We start from the raw sequence: 16533 nt of genomic DNA, 5'->3' as shown, positions 1-16533 counted from the left end.
AAGGCACACACCTGTCTATATAAGGTCCCACAGTTGACAGTGCATGTAAAAGCAAAAACCAAGCCATGAGGTCGAAGGAATTGTCCGTAGAGCTCCGAGACATGATTGTGTTGAGGCACAAATCTGGGGAAGGGTACCAAAACATTTCTGCAGCAGTGAAGGTCCTCACGAACACAGTGGCCTCCATCATTCTTAAATGCAAGAAGTTTGGAACAACCAATACTCTTCCTCTAGAACTGGACAACCCGGCCGAACTGAGTAATCGGGGGAGAAGGGCCTTGTTCAGGGAGATGACCAAGACCCAAGGTTCACTCTGACAGAGCTCCAGAGTTCCTCTGTGGAGATGGGAGAATCTTCCAGAAGGACAACCATCTCTGCAGCACTCCACCAATCAGGCCTTTATGATAGAGTGGCCAGACGGAAGACACCCCACAGTCAAAGGCACCGCTTGGAGTTTGCCAAAAGGCACCTAAAGGACTCTCAGACCATGAGAAATCAAGATTGAACTTTTTGGCCTAAATACCAAGCGTCACATCTGGAGGAAACCAGGCACCATCCCTACCGTGAAGCATGGTGGTGGCAGCATCATGCTGTGGGAATGTTTTTCAGTGGCAGGGACTGGGAGACTAGTCAGGGTACAGAGAGATCTTTGATGAAATCCTGCTCCAGACCACTCAGGAGCTCAGACTGGGACGACGGTTCACCCTCAGAGTGTCCCTAAACACAAAGTCTCTGAATGTCATTGAGTGGCCCAACCAGAGCCATGCCTTGAACCCGATCAAACATCTCGAGAGACCTGAAAATAGCTGTGCAGCGAGGCTCCCCATCCAACCTGACAGAACTTGAGAGGATCTGAAGAGAAGAATAGGAGAAACTCCCCAAATACAGGTGTGCCAAGCTTGTAGCATCATACTCAAGACTCTAGGCTGTAATTGCTGCCAAAGATGTTTCAACAAAGTACTGGGTAAAGGATCTGAATACTTATTGAAATGTGATATTTCAATTGTTTCTTTTAATACATTTTCTAAATACCTGTTTTTGCTTTGTCATTATGGGGTATTGTGTGTAGATTAATGAGATAAAACATATATAATATTGAATAAGGCTACAACATAACAAAATGTGGAAAAAATCAAGGGGTCTGAATACTTTACGAAAGCACTGTAGGCCTACTGCAGCTCTGATTGGTTATGGCGCACCGGTCTGTCTAGTGTACAGGCCTGAGTAGTGCCTGTCAATACAATAGAATCGTACTTCGATACGCTATGCCTACAACAAAATCTAAATCTAAATCTAACAAATTCTAAGTCTTGTATAGTTTGTTTTGTTTTTGGGATGTTACATGGAAAGTGGTTAATATTGCATTGATTCGATCCCAATTCCCACAGTAAAGGCAAATGTTGATAGTGTTAACGAACAGGGAAAACTTTAGAAAGTTGAGTGATGTTCAATCTTATGCTTCTCTGCACGGGCTGATTTTGCCGCAGTTCCGTGCACACTCGCAGCTTAGAGGGAACATTGGTCAAAGCTGACAAAATGGACACCATGTGCACCATCAACATCAGAGAAATAAGTGGAGAAGTCTTCAGAGAACAGTGAGACTCCACATATACATTATGTACATTCTCAATGAGCAAATTGGAAACTTGACAATAAAAACATATCCAAAGAATCCCCTCATAAAATCCATACGTGAGTAGAAAAAACATAAATGCTGATAAAAAACAGTTAAGCCTGTTCTGGTTTATCACCTCATCCACCAGTGGTTAAAACACATTACTTTATGATTTGAAGTAATGACTGTAACATAAGCAAACCTGCAGAACACCTGGGGACCACTGAGTGTGTCCATCTGGGACTCGTGGAGATGACATCAGTCTAAGAGACGGGACGCAGCTGTTTGCTGCAGTCACTATGTGCTCCAGTAATCATAAAGTATTCTCCTATGAAGAGGGATCCATAGTAACCAGGGGATGGAACAATGGCAGTCAATGATGCCTACTTCTGCTCTGGAGGGGGGGCAGCGGACTTCTGCCAGCCACAAAGGAACAATCACCGTAACACAAAGGAATGCTGAGTAGGGCAGCAGGGCAGTGACAAAGACTACCTGTGCAGACTGGGCACCTGGCACATGACTGTGAACCACAATAGTACTAATGCCTGCCTAGGCAATGCACCAATCAACATGTTCCAAGGTTGAGTGGAGTGCCCCTTGGCTATGTGCTGTGGCCGAACCATTCCACAGCTAACCACCTTAATACCGTTTTACTGTCTGGAGAAATCGCCACCAGCAGTTCAACGGGAGGTCTTTGGACCATGGGATTCCTGTGGCCAGTCTTAATGTAGCCTTTGATTCCCTAATCCACGGTAAATGGCTTAACTCTGATGACTTGAAATATAATTCTTATTATTTGAGCGTAACAAAGAATACAGAAGGCTTTGAGCTGAATTCTTTTCCCAAAAAGCCCTGAATCTGCACTGGATGAAGGAGGCATGGAGGTGTCAAATTGGATTTCAGCCAAATCTGAAGAGCTTACAATAGAGCCAAGACAGAGCCCTCTTCTTCTACTCTGTACCCCCACACATCAGAGGGGTAGAAACTAAGAAGATTTCTTTCAGCTGCACCGAGTCCCTACCTTCCTCCCTTCCTCTCCCTCTCAGTTCTCATTTAGAATTCTGCTCTCTGAAGCCACCACTTTACATGCAGTATTATAATAACATTTACATATTTAGTTTCCGTTACAGAGCCCGTGTCAAAGGCAATCCTCTTTGAAGCCGGTGGCACCTGTGATGGAGTGTGGGTTGGGCTAGGAGAGATTAATCTCTGAGATGTTTTCAGAAGCTTATCCCGTAGCCACTGTCTGTGTGTCACACGGCACCCTATTCCCCTATATAGTGCACACTTTTGAAGCACAGCCTTATAGAGGTGAAGCTGGCATTTAGCAGTAACAACACATTACCAAATAGAGTGGTCTGTTGCTGGTAACATAACATTAAGCACTAGAAATTACTCTGTAGAGTTATTATGTCTCTAGTAGTGTGAGATGCGCTATGGTGTCTGATGTGAAAAACAAGTGAAAGAAAGCAAAACATTCCGACCCGTCTCTTCCTAAGACTATCTGACATAGAGTGTGTGCGACTGTGCATCAAAAGTGGTGCACTATATAGGAAATAGGGTGCCATTTGGGACGCATTCAGGCACTGTTGCCAAACTCTGTGCAGATGGAACTGTTTCTGAAATCCCCCAATGGCGCAGGTTAATTTCCCAGCCATAGCAACGAGAGGTAGTGAGAGTGTGACAGTTGTCAGATTAGGGGCTGTGTGTGAGTGTGACATCACTAACTTATGATTAGGCTTCCAATGTTACAGTCATTTGTAATTAAACCCACAGTCTCATTCCCCGTCGCATCTCATTTATTTTGGGTGGTTTTTAAATGAATAGAAATGGGATGATGCCCGGACCGGTTGTGTGGCTTTTTGCCAGTCTGACTGCCTTAATAATTCAAAGTGTGCGTCCTAAATGGCACCCTATGGGCCCTCGTCAAAATGAGTGCACTATACAGGGAATATGGTGACATTTGAGATGGAAACAAATGGCACATTTCAATGGAGGCATTGTGACTCAGACACATATACAAAAACATTACTATGCAGAATGGATGGAGTATAAAGCAGCTTTACAGACATGTCCTGCTGAGAGACAATACAATTAGGGATTTATTCCAACAGATTTTGGAGGGGCTTACAAGCCATGAGAGTCAATCAAAATCACAGCAAAAATAGGAAAATATCCCCTATAAAGTCCAGTCTTCCAGCAGGGTCTGACTAGACAAGACAAGCAGCAGCCAGAGGGGGATTGTACAAAAATAATGATCATATTGTCAGTGTTATGTTGCGAGTTTGTCTGTGTTTTGATTTGAATAAAGCATATTTGTGCGCTCATGGTGGGTCAATCGACTTGAGTCCTGCTTTGCCCTGAGAAAACGGCAAACCGCTTGTTTGATTTTATGAGCAAAGAAATTTGGTGGTTTGGTTTAATGAGTAGGATTCAGGTTTCTGTCTTCTCACTCAGACAGGTGGTGTATTGGTGTGGATCTGGACCTAGCCAGTTAGCCACAGCTTAATGTGCAGACAGTACTGCTTGGATTTCCCACAGCAGTAGCTCGATTGTAGCAGGCCAGACACGATGTCCGCTGTAATCACGCACAGCGCAAATGATACTTCTGAGCAACATACATTCCCTGTGTATATCTCACATTTGAGCAGGGCTGTGGGACATTAGACAGACTGCACTAATTCACCCAGAGGAATGGACCCTTTGTTCTCAGGCTAAAAACATCCAACAACCTGAGAAGGGGTCAAACGCTTCTGTATGTGCAGACAGAAAGAAGTCTAAAGGACAAAACAGATGGTTAAAAACAGTGGTCCTATCACCTCTGATCACAGAACATTAGCCGTCATTTTCGGTTCATTTCCCAATGATTCTACATGTTGAATCAGCATCATTTGTAGACACCTAGCAGGTGAGCTGACATTCTATATGGTGTCTGTCCAGTCCATAATAGTTCAACTTTGAGCCAGCAGGTCAGCAGAGCAACAGAGAGACAGCAGCTATTCCAACTCTTAACTCCTGAAGTCCTGGTAGGAACCTGGAGTGCTTGGATACAGCCCTCAGCTGTGGTATATTTGCCATATGCCACAACCCCCTGAGGTGCCTTATTGCTATTATAAACTGGTTACCAACGTAATTAGAAGAGTAAAAATAAATGTTTTGTGTGGAACGAACAGCTGACTGAAGATGGGATGGCCGGGCATTCGTGCGGTTGAGTCGATTTCTGCTATAACATGGACTCTACAACGTGATGAAACTATGTTGCTCCTTGCTGAAACATGCAGGGTGTTGTAGCAAACAAGTCTTTGGTTGCATAGGCAACGCCATCCTCTGGACTCTAATTAGACTCTAGTCTGCCCGGTAACAAGTCACAGGATGCAGTATTAAAACATATCGCTTCAAATCCCTCTCACTCTCCTGGCAGATCAACGCCCCCCTCCCTGCAGCAGCACATGCAGTCAGGAGCGGACTTTTTAATTATTATGATTTTATACGTTATTCCAGTGACTGCGGTCATTTGGCTGACCAATAACCATCATCCAAAATTCCATGACCATCACAGACCTAGTTAAGGAGCTCCAATCAATGACAGCTTGACTTTCAGCACTTTGGCAACAATCAGACCATGGAAATTTCATTACGACTCCTCTCCTCTACGACACGGCCTGGCATCACATCACATCACACCTCTCTCTCTCGCTCTCATTCTCAGTCTGCCCACTGTCTCTCTTTCTCTCTCTCCCCCCCTATCACTCGCTATCAGTCAGTCCCTCTCTATCAGTTTGTCCTACAGATTATGGCCAGACATCTTTGATGTGACAAACTGGTGTGTGACAGGGACAGGAAAGGGGCAATCACAGGACGACAAGAGAATCAACTGGATAGCTCTGGATGACTGTGGGATACTCTCCATATAGAATGTTTGGTATGAAGCTACAGATAAGGCCACCCTATACAGTGCACTACGTTGACCAGAGCTGGTCAAAAGTAGAGCACAATATAGGGAATAGGATGCCATTTGGTACTCAAACAAAAGTAATGGCTTCATCCAACTTCCTCGTGTTACAAAAGCGCAAGATGACGTTCAACCTTCTCCCACTGACGGAAAATAAGTAAATCAGTGATCTCACTTTTTCTCACCCTTATAGTCTCTCTCTATCATGCATTGATTCATGCACACACAATGTATTAACCTAATTAAGACATCACATTTAACCTACTATAGTCCTCTCGTAAAAGAGCAAGTGGAAAATAATTAATCCAAATTGCACCTTATTCATTATATACGAAGTGACTAGGGTGCCATTTGGGAAGCGTCTCAAGCCCCACTCGTATCCCTGGCCCCTGGTGACAGAGCAGGTTCATTTGGACCATAAATGAACTTGTCTTTCCATGGCATTGCTGTCTGCTCCCAGGGCAACGTAACCAACCATAAAATCAGAGGTGTGAATCCAACTCAGTCCTCAGGGGCAACACTGCATAACAAACTCCTCATCCGAGAGCAAAGAAGGGGCCGATGGCTCCTGGGCTGTTAGCTTTACGAGGCAGTGAATGTCCGTGAGTGTGTGTTTGTCTGTGTGTGTGTGTCCATGCTGTTTGAGCTGCGTCGGACAAAAACAACAGAAGATGTTAAAACAGGTTATGAGTTATTGGAATAATTAGGTCGTTAAATGCAAGAGGCCTTAGTGAATTCTCCACACAATGCCCTGTATGCACTTCTATACTCTTTATATGGCAATGTCATAGATTTATCAGCATGCAGTAAAGATGAATGTTTTGTGCACTAAGAGCAAACAGTTTGTAAAATCCACTGTGTATGCATGTTTGTGTACAAACAGCTAGCTGTAGAACAAACAGTACAATTCTCTCTCTGTCTTTTCCACTCACTCACTCACTCACTCACTCACTCACTCACTCACTCATTCACTCAGTCCTCTCAGGTTAAGAGATCTTCCTAAGGAGATAATGCAGACACAAATTCAAGATGAACAGAGTCACATTTGAATAAAGATTCACTGAGCAAGGATCAAGGAGCACTTCCTCTGATGACCCGATACTAACTCAAACCAGTATACAAGTCCAGATAACTCAAACCAGTGTACAAGTCCAAATAACTCAAAACCAGTGTGTGTACAAGTCCAGATAACCAAAACCAGCATACAAGACCATATAACTCAAATCAGTGTAGAAGTCTGGAAAACTCTAACCAGTAGATAATCCAGATAACTAAAACCAGTATACAAGTCCAGTGAACTTAAACCAGCATGCAAGTCCTGATAATATCCCTTCTCCGCATAATGAATCACCCAGAGCCAAGGTTTCTTACCTGCAACAGAGTTCGGCCGCGGCAACATGAGGGACAAGGAGGTGTGTGCTGTGGGGTATGGAACGGGGCCCTCTGGTGGGTGACTTGGTCCTACTGCTGCTCCTCCTGCAGCCCCCGCTGAGGAGCCTGTGGGGTGTTCTGTCCTAGATGGGGTGGGGGTCTCTGGGGGCCCACTGGGGTCTTCCTCCGCCACGGGAGAGCATGTATCGGCCCGCACGCTGGGCGCCAGGCCATGGTGCCCGCTGCTCCTCAGGCTGCCATCTTTACTCCATTCCAGGCTGGAGCCGCTGCGGTCGTCATTCTCCGAGGAGCTTGTGATGGTGGCTGAGAGAGAGAGAGAGAGAGAGAGAGAGAGAGAGAGAGAGAGAGAGAGAGAGAGAGAGAGAGGAAATAGGTGCAGTACGTCATTATCATTATCAGGAATTCTGTGCGTCTTTAGCGATACCACTCTGTTTTCATTGACCTTATCAACACCCTCCACCTGATCTGATAATTACCAATAAATGTAGTTCCAACTAATGAGAATTATCCAGAGCTGGCATGGTGGGGTAGATTTAGATCAATAGAGCCTGCCCCAAGTTTTTTAGTCTTTGTATTAACCACCATTATTTTCCCTTATTAAAGGTATCTTGAATGGAGTAGCTTAGAATACTCAAAAGTGTACACTGTATATCAAATATGTTTGCCTCCAAACAGTACTGTCATCTATCTAATAGAACATTGTCACGTTCTGACCTTAGTTCTTTTGTTATGTCTTTGTTTTTGTATGGTCAGGGCGTGAGTTGGGTGGGTTGTCTATGTTGCTTGTTCTATGTTGTGTTTTGCGTTTGGCCTGGTATGGTTCTCAATCAGAGGCAGGTGTCGTTAGTTGTCTCTGATTGTCTCTCACCTTTCAGAACGGTTTTGTTTCGTTTCTCCTTTGTTATTTTGTTTAGTGTTCTTGGTTTAATAAATATATGATGAACACTTACCACGCTACGTTTTGGTCCTCACCTCATTCCAACGGAGAGCTTTACAGAATCACCCACCAACCAAGGACCAGGCAGCGTGGTAACGGGCAGCGGCCGAAATCGCAAGACTCCGGGAAATGGGAGGAGATTTTGGACGGCAAGGGACCCTGGGCACCGGCTGGGGAATATCGCTGCCCCAAGGCAGAGCTGGGGGCAGCTAAAGCTGAGCGGCGGTGGTGTGAGGAGGCAGCACGGCAGCGCGGCTGGGACGAGAGGCAGCCCCAAAAATGTATTGGGAGGGGGCACACGGGGAGTGTGGCTAAGTCGGGTAGGAGACCTGAGCCAACTCCCCGTGCTTACCGTGGAGAGAGGTGGACCGGGCAGGCACCGTGTTATGCCGAGAGGCACTACATAGCAGCGCCTCATATCGGCCGGGCTAGAGTGGGCATCGAGCCAGGTGCCATGAAGCCGGCTCAGCGCATCTGGTCTCCAGTGCGTCTCCTCGGGCCGGGGTACATGGCACCAGCCCTGCGCATGGTGTCCCCGGTTCGCCAGCACAGCCCAGTGCGGTCTAGCTATGGGGAGCATCCAGCCAGGTAGAGGCTCGGTGGTAGAGGCTCGGTGCTCGAGACCTCCTGTGCGCCTCCACGGTCCGGTCTATCCGGTGCCTCCTCCACGCACCAGGCCTTCAGTGGCAGCTCCGCGCACCAGGCTGTCTCTCCGTCTCCTCCCTACAGGTGCTCCCGCCTGCTCAGCGCTGCCAGAGTCTCCCGTCTGTCCTGAGCTGCCAGAGCCGCCCGTCTGTCAGGAGCTGCCAGAGCCACCCGTCAGTCAGGAGCTGCCAGAGCCGCCCGTCAGTCAGGAGCTGCCAGAGCCGCCAGTCAGTCAGGCGCTGCCGGAATCGCCCGGAGTCTCCCGCCCATTCGGGACCCGTGGCTAGGGTCCTCAGTCCGTGGCGAGGGTCGTCGCTCTAAAGAGGCCACGGAGGCAGGTTAGGAGGCGGACAAAGACTATGGTGGAGTGGGGTCCACGTCCCGCGCCAGAGGCACCACAGAGGACAGACACCCACCCAGACCCTCCCTTATAGGTTCAGGTTTTGCGGCCGGAGTCCGCACCTTTGGGGACGGGGCGGGGTACTGTCACGTTCTGACCTTAGTTATTTTGTTATGTCTTTGTTTTAGTATGCGCAGGGCGTGAGTTGGGTGGGTTGTCTATGTTCCTTTTTCTATGTTGTGTTTTGCGTTTGGCCTGGTATGGTATGGTTCTCAATCAGAGGCAGGTGTTGTTAGTTGTCTCTGATTGAGAATTATACTTAGGTAGCCTTTTCCCACTTGTGTTTTGTGGGTGATTATTTTCTGTTATGTGTATGTCACTTTTCAGAACTGTTTCATTTAGTTTCTCTTTTGTTATTTTGTTTAGTGTTCTCGGTTTAATAAATATATGATGAACACTTACCACGCTGCGCTTTGGTCCTCACCTCATTCCAACGACGAGCGTTACAAACATGGTGTGATCAAACTGAAGTTAAAACTGTAGTAGGGTTGCAAAATTACGGTTACTTTCCCAAAATTCCCACATTTTCCAGAAATTCAAGATGGAAGGTTCCCGGAATCAGGAGGGAATAAGCAAGGAATCCTCCAACCAAGATCTCTGGAAAACCTGTGAATTCTGGGAAAGATACCATTTGACTTCAAACTTCCATTTGAAGACTTTAAACAGGTGTTTGCTTACGTGAAAGCAAATCCGCTTTTAATCCTCTCCTCAGGCCTGGCTGACCATGATAAACAGAATCACTAAAAGCTGAGGGGAAAGGCAAAAGCCACCAACTGGCAGCTGGGCTAAACATGGGAATGCTTCCGAAATTGCACCCTATCCCCTATATAGTGCACTATTTTTGACTGTCACATGTGCAGTCAGAGGAAATGCGTCTGTTTTTGGCAGCTTTAGAGTAGACCCACTGTACCACATAGCTAATCTGGATTTCATAACTGTGCTGTGTGTTGCACCGTCACTAATAATAACATAACAAATACGTCTGGGATAACTAGCCTGATGCTTGTGCAAATATTCAGCAATTCAGAAATCCCTAAATGTTGTAACATTTGATACAGTGATTTGATTCACAAAGACAGACCGAAGTGGTCTGAATAAAAAGGTAAAACAGCCTATCTTCTTACACTAGCTTTGCCATCTCCTCACTCTGCTTTAGAACATGAATAACTGGTTATCACCGTTATTTACAGCATGAATAACTGGTTGTCGTCGTTATTTACAACATGAATAACTGGTTATCACCATTATTTACAACACGAATAACTGGTTATCGCCATTATTTACAACATGAATAACCGGTTATCACCGTTATTTACAGCATGAATAACTGGTTATCGTCGTTATTTACAACATGAATAACTGGTTATCACCATTATTTACAACATGAATAACTGGTTATCGCCGTTATTTACAACATGAATAACTGGTTATCACCATTATTTACAACATTAATAACTGGGCATCACCATTAGTAACAACATGAATAACTGGTTATCACCGTTATTTACAACATTAATAACTGGTTATCGCCGTTATTTACTTAAGTGATAATGCCCTCGAAGTCTGTGTTTTTTGAGGATAAATTGACACGGGTGTTGTTAAGCCCGAGATGAAGTCAAGGACCGGCTTCAAGGGCATTATCACTTTTATACAACGGGTTACCAACATATTTAAATAATGGTTGGCATATTTTCAGTAAAAATATTATTTTTATTTATTTATACTATTTCATCCTTCCACAAGATATAGTCCCAACACAAATCTAGGGTTGCTACCCAAGCTGGCTGGTTGTTCTTTCTATTGGTTTGGTTGCCAGAGACTCGACCCAGTCGTTCCGTCTTTTGGTTCTGTATCTAGAGACGTGACCCAGTTGTTCAGTCTTTTTGTTCTGTATCTAGAGACGTGACCCAGTTGTTCAGTCTTTTCGTTCTCTATCTAGGGACGCGACCCAGTCATTCATTCTAAATGTTCCATTGCCATACTGGCTGGCAATATTCTTATCCTTTGTTTGCTAGCCAGAATATCAATGAAGTAACTACGTTTTTTGGTTACTACATGATTTCATATGTGTTATTTCATAGTTTTGATGTCTTCACTATTATTCTACACTGTAGAAAATAGTACAAATAAAGAAAAACCCTTGAATGAGTAGATGTGTCCAAATTTTGACTGGTACTGTGTATCCCAAAAAAGTATGCTGATTCAGAATTTTGATTGGCTGAGAAACACTGCCTGTCTGTCTGTCTCGTTCTCACTCTCGTCACATTCATTACTAAGGGACAGCTGGAGACTGAATTTGAATATTGAAACAATGTTGCATAAGTCGCAGAGACAGACAGCAAGGTTTATACAAATATCCGCCGCAGAAAACTAAATGTTAGCGTAAAAGAAATGTGAGATAATGTCTAGATGCTTTTACATTTTTTTAATTTACCCTTTATTTAACTAGGCAAGTCATTTTTATAGTGGAGATCAAGTTTATAAATTGCCTGGCTGAGATGATAAGATAGTGAAATGCGCAGTCAGATGGAACAAGGTAAATGGGCATTTTAACGTCATAGATTTAGCCGGTGGTAACATATGGAATAGAAACCGTCTGGAATGCGGTTTTAACCAATCCCCATTCATGATTAGACCCACCTGTTGAATAAAACATGAATAACTTGTCATGATCATTAATTACAACATGAATAACTGCTTATGACCATTCCTCTTAAGTCCCCTCCTTGCGATGCCCTCCCTTCCTCCCTCGGCCCCACCTCACAACAGCAGCTGCAGATTTTCATGTCAACACACACTCTGCAGTAGGCTCCATACCATCCCACCCAACGTGCTGTTTAAAAACCAGGCAAATTAATATGGGTTTTTGAAGTAAATGATTCCTTGCGTTCTCTTATCCTGCTTCTTCCACAGTCCGTTTCAACCACTTCAAAGGCCCTGACTACTATTCATCAGAGCTGGGAATCAGTCTCATGGACACAACATATACTTCCCAAATGGCACCCTATTCCCTATATAGTTCACTATTTTTGACCAGAGCACTATGAAATAGGGTGCCATTAGGAACACATCCTACTTGGCTTCTCCCTCTGCCTTTTAAATAACCCAAGAAGCCCTACTCACTAGGGGGAAGTTCCGGACCAATGTTATAGCTTGTCTTCCGACAACAAACAGAATTTTGAGTGTTTGAAGGAGAAACCATGAGGCCGCTAGACTTGGCTAGAAGCATTGAGTTCTACAGTACTGATTCCACAGAAGAAAAAATAGGTCCGAGTGATCTGAAGTTGGCTGGACTATATGTATCAAGCGTTTCAGAGTGGGACCGCTGATCTAGGATCCGTTTTGCCTTAAATATCACAATGAATAAGCTGACATGGACAGGGACCTGATCCTAGATCAGCACTTCTACTCTGAGACGCTTAGGTTACATCTCTCAGCCTCAACCTGGGCAGTAGGTAGAGTTGAAGTCGGAAGTTTACATACACCTTAGCCAAATACATTCAAACTCAGTTTTTCACAATTCCTGATATTTAATCCTTGTAAAAATTCCCTGTTTTAGGTTAATTTAGATTAGGATCACCACTTCCTTTTAAGAATGTGAAATGTAAGAATAATATTAGAGAGAATGATTTATTTCAGCTTTTCTTTCTTTCATCACATTCCCAGTGGGTCAGAAGTTTACATACACTCAATTAGTATTTGGTAGCATTGCCTTTAAATCGTGTAACTTGGGTCAAACGTTTTGGGTAGACTTCCACAAGCTTCCCACAATAAGTTGGGTGAATTGTGGCCCATTCATCCAGACAGAGCTGGTGTAACGGAGTCAGGTTTGTAGGCCTCCTTGCTCGCACACGCTTTTTCAGTTCTTCTCACAAATGTTCTATGGGATTGAGGTCAGGGCTTTGTGATGGCCACTCCAATACCTTGACTTTGTTGTCCTTAAGCCATTTTACCACAACGTTGGAAGTATGCTTGGGGTCAGTGCACCAGTCCATCCTTCAGCAAAGCACTACCACAACATGATGCTGCTACCCCCGTGCTTCACGGTTGGGATGGTGTTCTTCGGCTTGTAAGCCTCCCCCTTTTCCTCCAAACATTTTGGCCAAACAGTTCTATTTCTGTTTCATCAAACCAGAGGACATTTCTCCAAAATTCTTTGCCCCCATGTGCAGTTGGAAACCGTAGTCTGGCTTTTTTATGACGGTTTTGGAGCAGTGGCTTGTATTGTTTGTACAGACGAACGTGGTACCTTCAGGCGTTTGGAAATTGCTCCCAAGGATGAACCAGACTTGTGGAGGTCTACAATTTATTTTCTGAGGTCTTGGCTGATTTCTTTTGATTTTCCCATGATGTCAAGCAAAGAGGCACTGAGTTTGAAGGTAGGCCTTGAAATACATCCACAGGTACACCTCCAATTGACTCAAATGATGTCAATTAGCCTATCAGAAGCTTCTAAAGCCATGACATCATTTTCTGGAATTTTCTAAGCTGTTGAAAAGCACAGTCAACTTAGTGTATGTAAACGTCTGACCCACTGGAATTGTGATACAGTGAATTATAAGTGAAATAATCTGTCTGTAAACAATTATTGGAAAAATGACTTTAGTAGATGTCCCAATCGACTTGGCAAAACTATAGTTTGTTAACAAGACATTTCTGGAGTGGTTGAAAAGTTTTAATGACCCCAACCTAAGTGTATATAAACTTCCAACTTCAACTGTATGTAGGCAGTAGCTGGGCACGGCACAGGGTTATTCACGCTGCTTTACAATGGCAGATACAATATCACAGCCAGCATGAATTATTTAGCAGCTATGATATTGCACAGGGGGGTTAGGAGGAATATGAGTCACAGTTATCAATTATGTCAACAGCAGCACAGAATTTGCATTCGGGAGATGAAAAGTATTACTGCCAACCAACCAAGTCTGTCTTGGCCACAAAATGGTACAAAAAGGTTGAAACACTGGTGAAACAGCTCACAATTTCAGCAGAGGCTATTGCAACAGGTCTTTTCCCTTCATTTTACTTTGATATAGGCCAAAGTTGTCTACTTGGGTTAATGTACAATAGGGGATAGAATTGTAATGTCTTAGTGAGGTTAACTGCTTTGTTTTATTTTGGTCCAAATCAACTGGAGCCTTGAAAAACATATGTCAATAACCAGACATAAAAAGTAAAAACACTTACGGGGCCTCCCGGGTGGCGCAGTGGTCTAAGGCTGTGCTCTGCTGTGCCACCAGAGACTCTAGGTTCGAGCCCAGGCTCTGTCGCCAGGAGGCCCATGGGGCGGCGCACCATTGGCCTAGCGTCGTCCGGGTTAGGGAGGGCTTGGCCGGTAGGGATATCCTTGTCTCCGGGCCGGGCGCAGTGCACGCTGACCAGGTCGCTAGGTGTACAGTGTTTCCTCCGACACATTGGTGCAGCTGGCTTCCGGGTTGGATGCGTGCTGTGTTAAGAAGCAGTGCGGCTTGGTTGGGTTGTGTTTCAGAGGACACATGGCTCTCGACCTTCGCCTCTCCCAAGTCCGTACGGGACTTGCAGCGATGAGACAAGACAGTTAATACTAACAATTGGATACCACGAAATTGGGGAGAAAAAGGGGGTAAAAAAAAATATATAAAATTAAAAAAACACATAATGTTGCATGACTAGCATTTTTGGCCAATAAAAAAGGTACAATTCAGAATACCGAATGAATTTCTAGTAGGTTTGACAGTCTCTGGAACCTATAAGCAGAAACCACAAAGGAATTGAATACAGTAAAAACCCATCTTCCTGTCAGCACATGTAAATCCCCAAATCTCCTAAAGCCCCTGTTAGTAGAGGAACAGAACAGCCACATGTTGTTGGAGCTTTCAACCATCACTACCTTTTAATACTGTACACACCACTAACAGCGCAATGCAACACCGCTTTCTTCTCCACGATGAGTCTCGATTTGCCTTCCTCCCTCTTGTAGAATGCAAACATATTCTGACCGTTCTGATTGGTCTCAGAAACCGACAGGTTGGGACAGAGCCGGCCTACATGATGACATGATCAACTTTGATACTCTGATTGGTTAAAGACGATTCAATCGCTGATGAATATGTTGTGTACAAGGCCCCTCACTATGACGTCAGCAAAAACAACTTCTAGGATACAGACTAAATTTCTGTAGCGATTGATAGAGTAGCAGAATAAAATTCAGGATGAGTTGTCAGGCAATAAAACAGTAAAACGATCAAAGATTTTGGAGAAGATGAATGTATATAGTCCATATGAATAATGATCGATTGGACTTATCAGGGTAATGCAGACCTTGTTGAGACTGTTGACGATGCTAGTCTCATGAGACACAAGAGGCATGGAGGACAATGTGAATAGTAAGAGATGAGGAAAGGCTGAGTACTGGGGACTGAGTAACTGATTGAGTGGATGGGTGAGTGAGACTGTGTCCTTAATGGCACCCTATTTCCTATAGTGCACAACCTTTGACCAGAAGGGCCCTGGTCAAAAGTAGTGCACTGCATAGGGAATAAGGTTCCAATTGAGACGCAACCCGAATGTCGCTCACCTATGATCCCGCTGTCCTTGCTCTCGAGCGTGGAGCTGGGGCTGGCAATGGTTCCACAGGGGCTGGAGTGACTCAGAGGAGTTTTGCTGTGACCGCTGCTGCTGTGTCTGAGGCTGTGGCTGGCGTTGCTGTTCAGGGTGGAGCACGGGCTCTCTGTGCAGGGGGACGCCGTGCTACTGGTCAGACTGGAGCAGGGACTGATACCCTGACTAGTCACTGAGCACTGGAGAAGGAGAAACACATTTTATTTTGTTTTATTGATCCCACATGGCAGTCAAATATAAACTCAGCAAAAAAATAAACGTCCTCTACCTGTCAACTGTGTTTATTTTTTTGTGTAAATATTTGTATGACCACAACAAGATTCAACAACTAAGACATAAACTGAACAAGTTCCACAGACATGTGACTAACAGAAATTGAATAATGTGCCCCTGAATAAAGGGTGGGGGGGGGGGTGTCAAAATAAAAGTAACAGTCAGTATCTGGTGTGGCCACCAGCTGCATTAAGTACTGCAGTGCATCTCCTCCTCATTGACTGCACCAGATTTGACAGTTATTGCTGTGAGATGTTACTCCACTCTTCCACCAAGGCACCTGCAATTTCCCGGACATTTCTGGGGAATGAGATCCGGGCTCTTCGCTGGCCATAGCAGAACACTGACATTCCTGTCTTGCAGGAAATTACGCACAGAACAAGCAGTATGGCTGGTGGCATTGTCATGCTGAAGGGTCATGTCAGGATGATCCTGCAGGAAGGGTACCACATGAGGGAGGAGGATGTCTTCCCTGTAATGCATAGCATTGAGATTGCCTGCAATGACAACAAGCTCAGTCCGATGATGCTGTGACACAAAGCCCCAGACCATGACGGACCCTCCACCTCCAAATCGATCCAGCTCCAGAGTACAGGCATCGGTGTAATGCTCATTCTTTCGACGATAAACGTGAATCCGACCATCACCCCTGGTGAGACAAAACCATGACTCGTCAGTGAAGAGCACTTTTTGCCAGTCTTGTCTGGTCCAGCAAC

General features: G+C 44.8%; 1 protein-coding gene across 2 annotated transcripts in view; it reads right to left on the bottom strand.

Annotated features, from left to right (window-relative positions):
• The window catches only part of LOC139397351 (protein TANC1-like), a 224846-nt gene that overhangs the window by 97481 nt on the left and 110832 nt on the right, over nt 1–16533 (bottom strand). For both annotated transcript variants that reach the window (XM_071144111.1, XM_071144118.1), the window contains exons 5-6: nt 15501–15723; nt 6939–7262 (exon numbers count right to left, since the gene is read on the bottom strand). In XM_071144111.1, coding sequence (XP_071000212.1) covers nt 6939–7262; nt 15501–15723 — 547 coding nt within the window. The remainder of the gene's footprint in view (nt 1–6938; nt 7263–15500; nt 15724–16533) is intronic.

Source organism: Oncorhynchus clarkii, chromosome 3, assembly GCF_045791955.1.
Source record: "Oncorhynchus clarkii lewisi isolate Uvic-CL-2024 chromosome 3, UVic_Ocla_1.0, whole genome shotgun sequence".
NCBI classification, from domain to species: domain Eukaryota; kingdom Metazoa; phylum Chordata; class Actinopteri; order Salmoniformes; family Salmonidae; genus Oncorhynchus; species Oncorhynchus clarkii.
Note: the sequence above shows the minus strand (reverse complement) of the source record. Positions and strands in the feature narration are given on the sequence as shown.